The sequence below is a fragment of the Rhodamnia argentea genome, chromosome 2 (genome assembly GCF_020921035.1).
Source record: "Rhodamnia argentea isolate NSW1041297 chromosome 2, ASM2092103v1, whole genome shotgun sequence".
Classification (NCBI taxonomy): domain Eukaryota; kingdom Viridiplantae; phylum Streptophyta; class Magnoliopsida; order Myrtales; family Myrtaceae; genus Rhodamnia; species Rhodamnia argentea.
In genome coordinates, this window is record NC_063151.1 from 31,080,084 (window position 1) to 31,095,357 (window position 15,274).

General features: G+C 40.8%; 2 protein-coding genes and 1 long non-coding RNA gene across 4 annotated transcripts in view; all 3 read right to left on the minus strand.

Moving 5' to 3' along the window:
- Positions 1-3,505: 3,505 nt before the first annotated feature.
- Positions 3,506-7,607, minus strand: LOC115734139 (ubiquitin-fold modifier 1). Its single transcript, XM_030664742.2, has 4 exons — positions 7,432-7,607; positions 7,194-7,291; positions 4,000-4,032; positions 3,506-3,781 (listed from the first exon to the last, which is right to left on the minus strand). The coding sequence occupies exons 1-4, from the start codon at positions 7,524-7,526 to the stop codon at positions 3,699-3,701; spliced, it is 309 nt and encodes a 102-aa protein (XP_030520602.1). The 5' UTR covers positions 7,527-7,607; the 3' UTR covers positions 3,506-3,698.
- A 735-nt stretch (positions 7,608-8,342) lies between these two features.
- LOC115734122 (pathogenesis-related thaumatin-like protein 3.5) lies at positions 8,343-9,948 on the minus strand. 2 transcript variants are annotated; one of them, XM_030664730.2, is made up of 3 exons: positions 9,801-9,948; positions 8,922-9,589; positions 8,343-8,744 (listed from the first exon to the last, which is right to left on the minus strand). In XM_030664730.2, the coding sequence occupies exons 1-3, from the start codon at positions 9,859-9,861 to the stop codon at positions 8,622-8,624; spliced, it is 852 nt and encodes a 283-aa protein (XP_030520590.1). In that variant the 5' UTR covers positions 9,862-9,948; the 3' UTR covers positions 8,343-8,621. The 2 variants fall into 2 exon arrangements, with proteins under 2 accessions (XP_030520590.1, XP_030520573.1); XM_030664713.2 differs by having other exon boundaries at positions 8,374-8,744; positions 8,926-9,589; positions 9,801-9,941.
- A 2,167-nt stretch (positions 9,949-12,115) lies between these two features.
- LOC125313837 overlaps positions 12,116-15,274 on the minus strand; it is a 28,573-nt gene continuing 25,414 nt past the window's right edge. The window contains exon 3 of the long non-coding RNA XR_007197509.1: positions 12,116-12,128. This is a non-coding gene — a long non-coding RNA (uncharacterized LOC125313837). The remainder of the gene's footprint in view (positions 12,129-15,274) is intronic.

Below are 15,274 nucleotides of genomic sequence, written 5' to 3' on the forward strand. Positions count from 1 at the left end.
GCTTTCTCTCCGTGCTTTAGTTGAGATGGCCGTTGGAATCGAAGCAAAAAGTCAAGCGAATATCTCCTTTTTTCCATTTTCCCTTGAGCTTTATTTTGGCCATCTATTCTGCCGATTGACCAACTTTTTCATCATGTAATTAAATCGAATCTTCCTTTTCGAGGCAATGGTATAATTGGTGTTTCTGCTTGGAATGGCTTCAGCAATATACTCTGAGTCCATATTTAACGCAACATGTTTATCTGATTCTTAACATATCAATCTTGTGAATCTCTTTTAACATATCACGCATTATTCTTACCAACATAAGTTAATGTTTGAGCGCACGGACGAATATATCAATTCCGGGAGTCATCTTTGGATCAAAGCTAGAGATATGTGGTCATATATTAGTGAGTTAAGTAGTACAGTTCCCGTTTTAGTGGGAGCAGATGAAAAGCTGAATCAAACTAGGGAACATCTAAAAAAGGGGAATCGATAATTATGAAATGGACAGCCCCCGAAAATGTTTCCCGACATCAGGAAAATAAATAGAAAAATACAATTTGACAACGACCTCGAACGCTTAACGACGACGTCGTATGGTACCAACACATTGGAACGTAACCCAATAAACACACGTTAGAACGTTACCCAATAAACACCAAGGCGCACACCCTCCTTTGTCTTTGATTAAAAGATGGTTGGGGACCACTACAAAAGAATGAAACTCACGTACCCATTTAATTAAAATGATTTTGATGTGATTGTTGTTAGAAAGTCCAACTCAAAAGTTTAAGCTTATAGATTGAGGGAGATCACATGAATATAAAAAGCATATAGAATCCGTTGCCAAGTGATATGAGATAACAATTTCAGCATCCCCTTTCACGTGCAAGGCGGATTGCTCACAACATGTGGAATTTGACTAGTGGAAGGTGGACGCACATTCGCGAAAAGAACAATACCGACTTTGATACAATGTGAGATTTCGTAGGACCATCGCTAACTGTTCTAAAAACTTAAGTTTTTGAGTTGGACTTTCTAATATGGTATTAGAGCCGACTCCCGACCGAGTGTGAGGCCACGGTGAGGGCGCTATGCCCGTAAGGGGTGGAGATTGTGATCATCCGGACCCCGGCGGCGGGCGCAGAAGGAGGGATGGCAGAGGACATTGCACCTCTAGCTTGGACATGCGTGGGGCGAGACTAAGCGTATGTCTCTTATCCCACATCGTCGAGGGAGGAGTCTTGGCCTAGTTGATAAGGCATGGGGTTTTCTATTATGTGTAACGTGCTTTAAAGCCGTGAGAGCCAGTGGGCCCAAAATGGACAATATTACACGGTGACAGTCGAAAAATAATTTTTCACGGTAGAAAAATATGTGAGTCAAAAAACGAGCGAATAGCCACATTAACACGAAATTATTTACGCTTGACAAGATGAGAACTCCAACGTATGTCTTGTGTTTAATCGGCGTGGAAAGCCTAATATTTATGACCAAGAAGTGCATTTTGTAAAAGATGTTGGGTCATCTTTCTGCCTTAAAAAAAATGTTGGTTTGTCTTGTTCGAACTCAACTGTCCTATCTCAACCATGTCGGCATTGTGCAGACTGCAGATCATGTCTAATGACTCCTATTTATTGTCGTAACTCTTGTACACGACAAGAGATCTTTATTAGGGTCGATGGGAGATCAATTTCCAATGCCATTAAACCTATTTGCCCAATTATCATCGTCCCCCGAGATGATTTTTTTTTCTTCCCCTCGCTATAGAATATGTAACATTCCTCTCCCTTCAAAATATCGCATAAGTTGAGTAGGATAGTATGGGGCGAAACAAAACCCAATCTTACGTCAATCTTAGGAGATAGAAAGGAGAAATTTCACGGGCGCGAATCTCGAAATAACGTGTTCGTCCATCCAAAGGACGGAGCATGCAAAGGAAGCAACGAGTCGATAAAGATGGGAACGCAATGGATGCTTTGCGAAGATGGAATGGGGATATTGGGAGCTAACTAAAAAAGGGTTTTTGGTCGGGCAAGAATCGAGGAGGGGAGCGGGTCTTGCGGGGGGAAAGCCAACGAGTTTTGCCGGGAGATGCGCTTCTCCTTCATCTTGCTTCGGATCTCCGCACAAATAATATTAACCAGCTGGATATCATTCTCTAGTTTGACTCCCCCTTTCGCTTTTTCTGTGCTAACTAACGCCTCTATAGAATGTCCTGCGGCTTCCCTTTTGGGGAGGGATTGGCGTCGTTCTGAATTTAAATAAATCTTCTGCCACGCCTTTCTCCCCGTCAATTTTGGGAGGCGCACCGATTTCTAAAACGTGCGTCCCACTCTTTTCTCGAAGATGGATTTTTTAACTTCTTTAATGAAACTTTTGGTGTGCCGAGTACCCTTTGGCAATGCAAGGCCAAGAACATTTGGCTCGCTGTCAAATCGAAAAGAAAAAGTTCGGAATGCGGTTAGCTTCGTGCTCTGTCCCCTCTCTCTTTAATAGCTCAGAATGTCCTGTCTTCTTGCCAGCTAACTCCTGTGAAACTGTCAAAGATCCATGTGAAGAAGTCGAGCTTCTGATCTTTGGCAAATTCTGACTCCCACTTGATCTTAGAGGGCATTTGACGACAAATCTCCTGGTAATTTCAGTCATCTTACTCACACTCGCTCGTACAAATAAGCCAAGGGAGAACGCATCCAGCCACGATGCATCATGGGGCCGCGGCTTCCCTATTCCTCGTGTAAGGCACAATGACACACGTCCCTGCTATACGAGAAATAGCCGACATCCGGCCTTCTTTCGGAAAGCAACAGATCATTCGTACTCATCTTGTTAGTTAATAACACCAGATACGAAGAAAAAGTTACATGCGCGACATCGGCTTATACTAGGCAACAGACACCGATGGGTGCACCTCATTCCAATTACTTAGCGCAGTTAGAAAACCATGTTCGTCATAGTTTTTAACTCATTCGACATGCATCATTCAATATTTATTGTACTTCCACGGGTAAAATCCCCGTCTCTTTCCAAGATTTTTCGTTCTCTTTCTCCACTTCCTTACAGCAATGACTGGCTCTTTTCTCAGTTTACAAATCGCTTTCCACCGCACCTGGTCCTCCCAAAATTAGAAAACTTTAAAAGTGTTTTGAGTGAACCGTCGCCTCTTCTTCAACGAGCCAACAAGCCAAAAAAAGGGTGGTTCGGGGGACAAAGGAAGTGAATGCCGTGGGCCAGGACTCAAATTGACTGACGAGTCAGCTTTCAGAAACCCACTCCCAATTCTGCATAATCTGATTCACGTTCAGCTCAACGCTCGTCTACTCTTACCACTTAGAACAACTTTTTTACTGAACCGACCGATAGATATGGTGAGCAGAAACGCGGACCTCCACCTCTCGTAATATCAATATCTAACCCCACCAACCTCACAAATTCACTAGCAAAACAACAAATGCAAATTGGGGTCGCCGCTCCCAGCAACATTAAATCATCGGTACCAACAGTCGACTATCAATTCTGCCAATGAAAAAAGGACAGCAACCCATCTCTCTCCACCCTTCCACCTTTATTGTGTCTCCTCTGTGATCCACATAAAAACTTCCACTCGTTTGATGCTAACAGTAGTAGATCCATCATGGAGAGTTTTAGTAGGAAGAAATATCCAAGGACAGATAGCACGTCAAAGTTACAGGTAAGATTAACTAGAAACATGTTCACACCGGTGGCGATCGGCATGCTCCAACCCTATCACGAGGGATCAGACGCAGCTCGGAACCGTGTTTCAGGAAGACATTACCTGCAGTTTTTAAAAGTTGTTTCTATAAGCAAACAAGAATCTAGACTAGTTAATGAAAATGCTGAAAATTAGTAAAAGATTCGCGGAGACTGGGAAGGAAATTACTTGTATAGGTCCAATAAGAAGCAGGATAGAGGTCATACAACCGTCTTATGTATTTTAAATCGTGGAAACTGAGAAACAAAAACACAACAAGATGGAAAAAGGCTATGACATACCGGCACTTTGCTGAGGATTAATACCAACTCCATCTGTAAAAGTAAGAATGAGCTGATCAAGTACAGAATAATAAATTGGAAGCTCAAAATATCTAGCGCTGAAGCTTGATGTACTGGCCAACAGTGAACCAAAACTGTCCACATCTACGTCTTTCTAATAGTACGAGCACCAATGAAACTCTATATTAAGTCAAATACTTCACCCGAATACAAAACCTACGGATGTGGGCCACCCAATGGGCAGCACTCTGTCTGATTGTCGGTTCCAGTGTGAGAGTTAGCAATATATTGTAGAGACCAGGCCAAGGTATTCAAGAGAGTGGTACTACCACTCCCTCAAAATTTTATCTCCAGAATTTGACCCTCCCAGCCAAGTTAAACCATAACCAAAAATAGCATACTTTCATATATCATGTGCACATAAGCTGCAGAACTCGTGTGTATGCTAATTGCTAAGTATACAAGATAAATGCCAAAACATAAATGATCGGGGGAAAAACTTCCGAGTAAGATAAGATTTCTAGTGACAACGAGCATCCAATCAGCAATTTTTTAGGAAACTGTCCTCCAAGAAAGGGTTCTTATTGCAAAAATTGGATTGTCTCATCCAAGGCCTTTGCTCTCAATTTCCTAGGACCAGATGCACCCCACAAAAAGCAGGAAAAAGTTCATGCCCTAGATGCAAATGCTCCACAAAATTACGCTGTAAACTAGAGAGAGCCTCGCGAACACGAAATAAAAAGATATGCCTCATCGTGCCTCGTTAGCATGAAAAATCTCAGCCTAAGGCTAAATCCCATCTGTTAAGTTTTCTTTCCTCTCAATCTAACCTACATACAAGCATGACAGTAAAACCTCATGTGATAATGAATATGACAGCATGATTTTTAGATAGACAACAGGACATATTCCCGTCTTTTGTCAACATTAAGAATCAACAATACCACCACATATCACCTTCTTTTTAACTTATTTGGTCACATAAGTTGGAAAATCACAAAAATCTTGTTTCCCTGAATCAATTAAACCTGCTTGCAAGCATCTTTAACTTAGACAAAGATAGAGAGCACCTATCAAGAGTAATGGATCTCCAACATATTGTATACAACACCTACTTTAGAAGTAGCGGAAATCCCTCATCATATACTCGGCCGTAACTCAAGATAGAATTAGCTTCCCCCCAGGCTGAATTTCAGTTGAAAAACTATAATGGAACCAGAGCTTTATCGCCAATCTTTTCCTCCCTCAACTTAAAATTGACTATCTTCTCTTGTTTCATACCAATATCTAATATAAGTTCTTGTAACCCCTTCACATCTTGTGCCACTCCAGTCAGACACAAGTTTACTTGTGCCTCCTTGATGTCACTTGTAAGGTTGAATCTAAGCTAACCATTTTAAAACCTAATACCTTCTAAAATTACGTTCAAATTCCTCCCTCAAATAGGACATAAGCCCCTTCCTTGCCATCTCACTATACCTTCATCATCATCATTACGGCTCCTCTTTGTTCAAGCACATAAAATTTATTCGCTGATCTGCTAGTTGAAAATACATCAATATTCACCGGTATAACAGGACAAACTTCTCATTTATTCCACCCAGGCGCTCAAAGGACTACAAGCAGAAAGAATGCATACGTTGATTTTGGAACATCTCATTCTTGATATGGCTAAACTACACTATTTGGTTAAAAAAAGATTTAACATTTAAATACAACTAAGAAAAACTCAGGAGATCCCAAGTGGGTGTAGCCAGAAGGGAGATTCTTTCCAATTATCACTATCATAACAAGGATTTTTGGTACTCTACCAGGCTACCAATAGATTACATGGATTTCCATACTTTCGGTAGGAAATTATGACATGCATTAAAGCTTCAGATTTCATCTCTTCTTCTAACTGTTAAAACATGTCGATATACATATCAAAGACATGACATATAGCGGTTCATATTATATTTGCTCACAGGCAGCGAGTAATGGCGATTCTGAATGGAAAAGTTACATGAGCTAGTACTGTCTCTATTACTGTCTCAATTGCAGTGAGCTGAACCCTAGAATCCCATGAGGTGCTGTTACTCCTTAAATACAATCAATTAGCACATTTTCCCACTCTGTCTTTATTCCTGTTCCTGATTGTTGTATCCATCACATGGACTTCTAACATGCCAAATTATTTGAAACAGCAACTAAGAAAATGCTATAGGACAAACATGGGGAACTTCTTTCTTTGTTCTGGTTCTTTTAATTTTCCTTAAGCTAAGATCTTGAAGAAAAGTTTCTTTACGTATACATAATTAATGTTTATTTTAGGACCTCTTAAGCATACTTAATCCTAATTGCAAGAATTGATGCCTCATCGCACATCATATATTACTCCAAAATTCCTAACCCTTATTATCTTTGTTCCTCAAAGCAGAAACTTATGCAGCAGCAGCTTTATCAATTTGTCTATGGCTTTGCTAAGATTCTTTTCTAGAGAACATAAGGATCCTTTGAGCATCGAACTTTCAATTGTTCTTGATAGATCTTCTGATACATACTCAGACGAATCTTCTCTTCTGAAGAACTTCGAATATGATATTCACAAGACTAAAATGAAGATCTTTAAGAAGCTGGAGGAGCCATAGAAGCAGAAATTTTTCAGCTATTAACGGAAAAGACTTTATAATGCTTGAGGTGTATCATAAAAAAAAAAAAAAGTCTGCTTAATAAAACCATCTTGAATCATGTGACTGATAGCAATGCCCAAATAAAGCACAAAGGCCCCATCGAGACAGCTCAAGCACCAAGCCCACGGCTTTCACTCAAGCAGCAAATATGCATGTATGAATTTCTTGCAAATACACAACAATCAGGTGCTATCCTTGTTGCAGCATGCATTACTTGTTAACCTAACTAGTTGAGAAGAGCGTGGTCTGGACAATTGTCCACTAGAAGATGAACCTGAGAAGCTCTAAAATAATGTGCTGGGCCAAAATAAAGGGTTCTTCAAAGAGAGAGGAAACGCCAGTTCTGATGGAACAGACCAACCCGTAATCTCAAATCAAGTGGAGGCCACCTCCAATCCCCTCAATTAGCCAAGCACACGACTTGCAAAGTTAAAATCAAACATCAAGCAATACCGAATGCGAAATTTTAAAACGGAAAATGAAACCCTAAATTGAGACAATTTCGCACAAAAACTAAGGTACCGTTGGTGATGATGGCGCTGGTTTGAGGAGGCACTTTGAACTCTTCGGCGGCGAATTTGAGAACAGCGGTGAACGGAGCTGCCTCCGGGACGCTGAACCTGATCGATCATGCATCATGCGTTCGAACGAAAACGAGATGAAAATCGAGATCATTTAAAAAAAAAAAAAAACCTGTGAACCAAAAGGCCGCGAAAGAGAGAGAGAAAGAGAGAGAGAGAGATCAAGATGGAGAACGCACACTTTGAAGGGGAGTTTAGGATCGGAGGTGAGAGTGACCTTGAAGGAGACCTTCCCTCCTCCGCCACCTCCGGCGGCAGCTGCAGTACCGGCCATCTCTGCGTCTGTTTGCGGTTCCTTTCCACTGATTTTTGGCACTATTTTCCGGGTCTATATTGCGTGAGGGAGAGAAATTGAGGTCTTTTGTTTGGAATTTCTTGCATAAATTACTTTTGTTGAATATTTAACGCTGTCAAAGATTATTACTTCCTCAATACTTTCATTTTTTTTGGGGGGTCAAATTTTTTCGTAATGATTTATTTCTTAACTAATTTGTAAGGAACATTTGTACAAAAGACGCCCAAAATCTAACAACATATGATATATTCATCGTTACCAAAAGATTAAAAGAAAAATGGGGTTCATCGGAGAACTTTTGTTCATGCTATATTTGGACGATTAATAAAATTCATCTGATGCCGTTCATGATAAGATATCTCGATTCACTCGCACGCCAAAAGAAAAAGTGATATGAATCCATCTACTTTTAATCGAAAAAGAAATTCGTGGTGATTTTTCGTTGCCTTAGAAGACAAACTCGCTCTCGTCAAAGTGAGGGTTCTTGTAATAATTTTAGACACGAACGATTATTTTCTTATAGTTCCTCTATCCTTTCTGTTCTCTCCCAATTTTCTTTCGGAAAAAGATAGAACATAAATGTCATGTTAATTTTTTTTTATAGTATTTTTTTGGGAATATTTACCAAAAGAATTTCATATGACGATGTCTTTTTCTTACATTAGGAGGGGTTGGGCCACTCAAGATAATACAGAATAAGTTGGGCCAAGCCCACGATCTCCCTTTCTGGCTTATGGCCCTCCCGAGCATTTATCATAAGTTGCAATTAATTTTCAGCGTAGGGGCAAAAGGGTAAAAAAAAAAATAACTCAATGGTCGAGGGAAAAAAAAAATGTTTGATCATGCACCAAATTCATATTTACAGACAAATCTGACAAATACATAACTGGTCGAAAAACTTTTGACCGCCTTTGATGTCAACCCAATGACGAAAGCTGTCAGAGAATTGCGCCGACGATGGAAATCCACACGAGGAAGAAAAGAATCAGAAAGAATACTGCTTATAAAGAAGAGAATTTTTTCTCTCTTCTTTTGCGATCCTTTTCTCTCGAGAGTTAAGACATGATCAACAAGTTAAGTAGCGACACCAACGCGAGCAACAAGATTCCGAATCTTCCTGTCTGTGATCCGAAGTCCTCGTTGTTGGATCCGCTGCACACGAGCCTGTTGTCGTGGTACGTGCACACCGTTTGATTCCTGAAAACACGACGATGGCATCAAATCAACTCCAAATTATTCGTACGAATTACATTTTCGATCCATTCGTGAGGCAATTAAGGTCGGTTCTGCCAGCGAAATGGATTATGAAATGGGTCTGGTCCGAGCCGTCGGTTCGGAAAACGGGTGATTAATGATGACTTGGGTCGAACTCACCAACCTGGCTGAGCAGAAGGTGATCACGTAGTCGGTCCCGACGCAAGTGAAGATGCTGGAGGGATCGTCGTAAGCGTAGCTATAAGCGGTCGGGCACGCTTGCTTGAACAGTTTGGAGTAATACGTGGGCTGACATGTCACGGGATTGCCGTAGAGCCCTTTGCAGCAATACTCGTCCGTGTTGAACACGTCGCAGGCGCTCCGGCACCCCACCGTCTTGCCCTTGACCTTGACCGACAGCTCCTTCGGGCAGGAGGGCCGAAGGTCCTGGTCACACCCGGCAACGCTGCAGTTCCCCTGGCCGTTGAGCGGGGTCACGGCCACGGGCAAGTTGAACCCATCCACGAGGCTGACGTCGTAGAAATCGGTGGCCGTGAGGGTGAACTCGGCCAGAGTCGCGGGGGGGTCCCCGGAGGCCTTGCACTTGAGCGCGGAGCGGCAAGCCCCCGTCTGGCATGTGCCATTGCCGTCCTTGTCGAACACACAGCCCGTCCTGCCCCAGATCCGCCCCGACCACCCGACAGGGGCCGTGAAGACAATGGACTGGCCGGATTTCAGGTCGAAGCCGCCGCCATTGAAGTTTTCGCCCGGGGTGATTCCAGGCCATATCGTCTCTTTGCAATTGTTGATAATAGTGAAGATTCTCGCCGAGTCGGAAAACCCGGGTCCTGCCATTGAGTTGCCACATAGAATTAATCGAATGACAATGACTAGCGAAAACTTAGGCACATAGAAAGATAGATCGATTATTTCCTTCTCTACTATTGTACTCATAACTCGATAATTTTGCCGCGGCTCAATTCGAGATCGAGCGTCGGGAGAATGTCGCGGACCCATTTCGAAAACCGAAAATTATGCCCGAAATCCAAATGTATGTACCTGTCGAAAGTATGCCTAGAATCAAAAGAACTGGGGAAATCACATTGAGAGGCAGGGCCATTTCGCGCTCTCTCTCTATATTTTCTCGCGGGGTCAGAAATCGGAATCGAACAGAAGGTAATGCAAATGAATCGCATCAGAAGATATATGAGAAAAGAGAAGGGGGAAGAAGACGAAGAATACGTGCGGAGGGAGGGCGGAAACAGATCGAGTGCAGCTTCTTTTCGAATTGTTTTTTACAGGAGAATCGAAGCTTTCGAGCAAAGACTAGGGAGATTCTTTTCCTAATGCACTTGCTCTAGATTTATTCCAAGGTTCTTACCTTCCCTTTTTTCGTTCTTTCTTTCTCTTGTGGAAATGGATTCTCTCTTTCTTTCTTTTTTATCTATTCCAAATCCGATTACTATGAAACATCTTACAAGTCTCGTTGAAACGATTAAAATTCAAGCCTCTAACTTGTGCAAGGGGGCGAGACTCCGACCACGAGAAATCAAGTAAATAGCATACTCATCGGTGCGCATGCGATGTTATACGGTGGCATTTTAGTCTGTAAATAATAATTGGCAAGTCGTATCGTTAATTGACTACCGAAAAGATACGAAATAAGTTGAAAATCAAAGTAATTTTTTTTTTACCGAATAGAGTACGGTAAGCATTGTTACGGCTGTTGTTCGATAAATTCAGCACATAGACCAGAGACGGACGTTGAAAAACACGCATGCACATGACTGGTGTATTGCATTATCTCTTATTTTCTCAGCGATTGTGCTCTCAAAATCATGGAGTCGAAAGAGAAGAAGATGCGTCGCTCGCGTTGTTGCTTGCTCCGACGATGGAAAAAGGTCGTTCCAGAGGCAATCGAGGAACGCTTTTACCAGGTTCGCGAGAGCGAGGTCGGTACGTTTGGTATGTCGTCGATCCTTATCTTGTTTGCAAGAGCACTGTGTTTACTAGGGGATTCGCTCTTTTCTCCTTCCTTTTTTCTTGCTATAGTGGAGATAGTAGCCGTAATGACAAATCACAACCACATTATTAAAAGCTTGTGGTAAAAATGGGTTTCGTTCTTTAGCAAAGCTTCGGGTTTCTAAATTCTCATGGCCCCCCCTTAGAATTCCTTCTAGAGCCTGTTGGATAATTTTTATAGATTCCATTATTTCACCGATTCGGACTAAATAGCGAGCTAGTGAATCTCCTTTTTTTTGCCAATGGATTTCCCAATCCAATTATTGTTGTGTGCCCTAAAGCAAGCATGTAATGGTTACATATTAAGGATTTTAGTTGTACTTTCAGTTTCATATTAAATGAATGGCAAAGACCTGTTCATTCATCTGTCCAAATTATTTAGATGAATGATTCTATAAGATCAATTGTGACTGAACCTATTCTTAAGGTGTTAAGAATATGTGTGACAGGTTTACTATTAGATTGAATCTTTAAACAGTTTCCAGTCAATGGACATTTGATTGGATATCAATGATCTTGTTGAGACCGATGTATTCGGAGCTTTGCTATTAGGTATTGGATATTTAAGTAAATGATGAGTCACAAGTCATTGGGTATTGTGATATCCGAGTTAGAATGCAGGTGCTTGTATCGAACAAGTTCACTGAACACACATTGAACGATTAGCAACATGGAAGCTTCAAACGCGGTCAAGTCTAATCATTGATGCTTTGGTCTTGTGTAAATAATCCCTAGACCCGAGGCACAATGTTGACTTGTGTGTTGGATGACTATGGGTCACAAGTGCGCATATTGCCGGTTCATTGATCCGTCTATGTACTTGATTGTTGTAGTTCGTTCACACATGAAGTTACACATGTGCGCAACAGTAGAATCTATCTCCTTGTTACATGTAAAGTTGATGTCCTATGCGATCTAATCATGACAATGCATTGAAAATCCTTGGTCCGGATTGTAATTGAAAATGAAATGTTCATGTCTCGTATAAATGCATGTCAATTAGATTTGTGCATATGATTGAATTGGTGACTTGACAAATATTCCATGGCCTTTGTTTGATCGGGACATGGTAAGACAGATGGATTGAATTATATTATAGCCAAAGTTGACGAGTCATGATGTTCGATTGAACACACGAATGACGCCTCTGAAGATACGTGTATGTGTTTGTTTTTGCTACGTTTATTACGTTTTATTCTGCCCGTACGCGTTCCGTCGGGTCGTCAAAATCCCAACACACTTTATTCGAGTTCTTGTCTTCTTCTTCTTCTTCTTCTCTATTACGATTTAGACATCGATGGATTCGAAGAACTCGATGGTGTCCCCGGATTCGTCCCCTGAATCTTGAAAGCCCTCAACACCGCCCTTGCATCACCGAATTCTCCAAGCAAGCATGTCGCGAGTACAAGCGAGAGGAGGCATCAAGGAATGGGAAGCTAGGGGTTTGTATGATAACGTTTCTGTTCCTGGGAACACATTTGGAACATAAACATTTTTTTGTGTTTCTGCTTTCGGCTACGATTTTCGGGGAACGAAACGCGTTTGACAAGTAAAAAAAAAAACATTTTTTTCACCAAAAGGAAGGATCTACAACGGGCGGCGGCGGCGGCGACCGGCGGCGGCGATCGCTTCAACTCCTCGCCGACGATGGTGAGCGATGGTGGCTTGCACAAGCTCGCCTTCAAATTATTTCTAAAAAGTGTTCCAAAACCCCGAAACAAGTTTTTGTTGTTTCTCATTGTTGCTCCAAAAGTATTTTTGTTTCTCAAAAGTGTTCTCGGAACACTTTTGGAACAATTTTTTATCATACGCGTTTCTGTTCCCAAAGTGTTCTAGGAACACTTTGGGAACAGAAACACTTTTTCTAGAGTGTTACCATACAAACCCTAGAGTTCTTGAGGAAAATTTGTGGAAATCGGATCACTTGCTGATCCGGTTTCTGTATTTTGACTCCCCATTTCTTTTTTTCCTTTTTTTCTTTTTTTACTTTTATGTGTTTTTATTGTAAGCTAAAATTAAAAGACAAAATTATAACAAGTACCATAAATGATTGAAAACACCCGATTCTTTCTTGATTGTAAATCAAATCAATTTTAGAAGTTGCAAATCAAATAGCCACGCGATCTCCCAATTAATGATTGTTTTATGAAAACACACAATGATAATGTGTGGGTCTACGTTTGAGATTATACCATGCCACACTATCACTTTGTTATAATTTTGTCTTCTAATTTTAGTTTACAATAAAAACACATAAATGTAAAAAAGAAAAAAAAAAGAATGGAGAGTCATAATGCTGAAACTGGATCAGCAAGATGATCCGGTTTCCACAAATCTTATTTGTGGCTATAATCTGACCGTCCCCTTGTCTGACATTTGGGGATGGTTATGTAAGCAAAATTCTTTCCGTAGCGGTATGTGTGATGAGAATTATGTGAGCGATAACTCCTTTTACTGACATTTTTAGCTCCTTTAAAAATATTAACAGTAAGGAAAGAAAATGTGTTTTTCTAATGTAACAGTACATTCCTCCTGCTCCCAGAAAGATTATGTTAAAAGAACTTGTAGGATAAGAACTACTCTCACACTTGGATGAACTCTTTTTTTCAATCGTCATTCATAAAAACGATATTATTCTTAACAAATTCAATTATTGAGAAACTCCTCCTCTTGGACAAAACGAAATCTTTAAAGAGCTTCCCACACTCGGCACACACAGTTTTTGTCCACAACAGCCGAAGCAGATTGATTTGCTTCGCTCTCTCGCTTGTCACCGGTAGCGATAGTCGATGCGGGGAACCCGTCGAGCTTTGTCATCCTTACGTAGGTGTCGGGAAAGAGACATTATCGCCTGCACCCAGAGCATACCAATGAATGTGCGATCTCATGGACCGGGTCTATATCTTCCGAGAGCAACGAATATGGCATTTTCGACATTGAATGTGCTTTTGCTGCTCCTCTCGTTCGGACATATTTCCGTTGCGCTGAAGCGACGGCGTCCATGAGTGGTTGATTATGTATAGTTTCTACAGTGAGAAATGACTTGGATTAGTTGAAATAGGCAAACTCTAGTTTGTTTTCAGTTCAGGCCATTGCTTTTTCAATCCATCTTAATAATGTGTTCATGAAAACTTTATCGTCATTCGTATTTACTAAGTAGAAGGATTAATGATGTTTGAACCTACGGATGCTTTTTTAGTCTGTTCTACCTTTAACTCTCATCTCTCTGACTTTTGCTTTGCACTCTGCTGGGGTTGGTATAGAAATTACGAGGAAGTCATGCTTTGCAGGCGCCCCACCATTATTCTTTCGTCATGTTTTAATTCATATTTATTAAAATGAGTGAAAGATGGATCGGCTCAAACTTGTGACATGAATCATAGTAAGTTTTGAAAACAAATGACCAAAACAAATGGGCCTCGTACGAAACCTACTTTCAGCACATATAATTAAAAGAGCAAAGTTAAAAGAAAACAGGTCTAGCTCATGTTCGTTCTTCGCTAGTATCTTCGCTCTCTCTCCCTCTTCGATTCCAACAATCACGACTCATCGACTCCCCCTCGCCGTCCCTCCTGATCTCTCTCCTCTCCTCGCCGATCGATTCAACACTCTCTTCCTCAAGTTCCAACCACCCCGTTCTACCCCTTCCTCTCCATGCCTATCATCTTTCACTCCGCCAAGAACCGCGATTTCTCTCATGCCCATTTTTCACATAAAGAAACTCTTCATCTTGTTAGACCATATTGATAGGATCTTGACATGGTAAAAAAAAAAAAAAATACAAGTAACGGATATGAATACCAAATTGTGTTTTACTATAACTAGATTAATTTGGGGAAAAATTAGTAACAATCTAGGTCGTGTTCTCTCACATATTGAATTAACAAGTTACTATGCACATTTCATTTATTATATGTTTTAATGAAAAATTGGATTTGGCGACCACAAAAAAAGGATGAAATTGACTTTGATTAAAAAAAAAACATGTATTCATAGAACGCGTCATTGCAACATACGTACTTTTTTAGTTCTTTATAAGTATTTCATTTTATAGGTTTTTTTTTCTACATTTTTTACTTTGTTTACTTACAATTGATTTTGTGATGTGAAATTGTTATCTAAGTAACATATGTACATGGAGAGCTTAAAGTGGGCTAAATAGGTGGGTACATGTTTCTATAGATTGGATTGAGTATAGACGTACTTTGGTAATATGGATTGAGTATGGGTCACTAAAATTGTATTCCTATAAATAGGTCAAAACAAGTTAATTCGGGTCAAACCATTTTCGACCCAATCCAAACCCGACACGACCATCCAATTTGACGCCTTAATCTTTTTCATGGGGAAGTTGTGTAAGCAGGCACTCCCAAACTCTTGAAAAGCTCTCCTAAATTCATTGATCATATTGGGCACGAACGAAAATACTGGCGAACGATCTAAACACGAGATTGGTTGCACCCGAATGACGCGAGAAGCCGAACGGTTGCTCCTTACCCAATTCTCTTTGG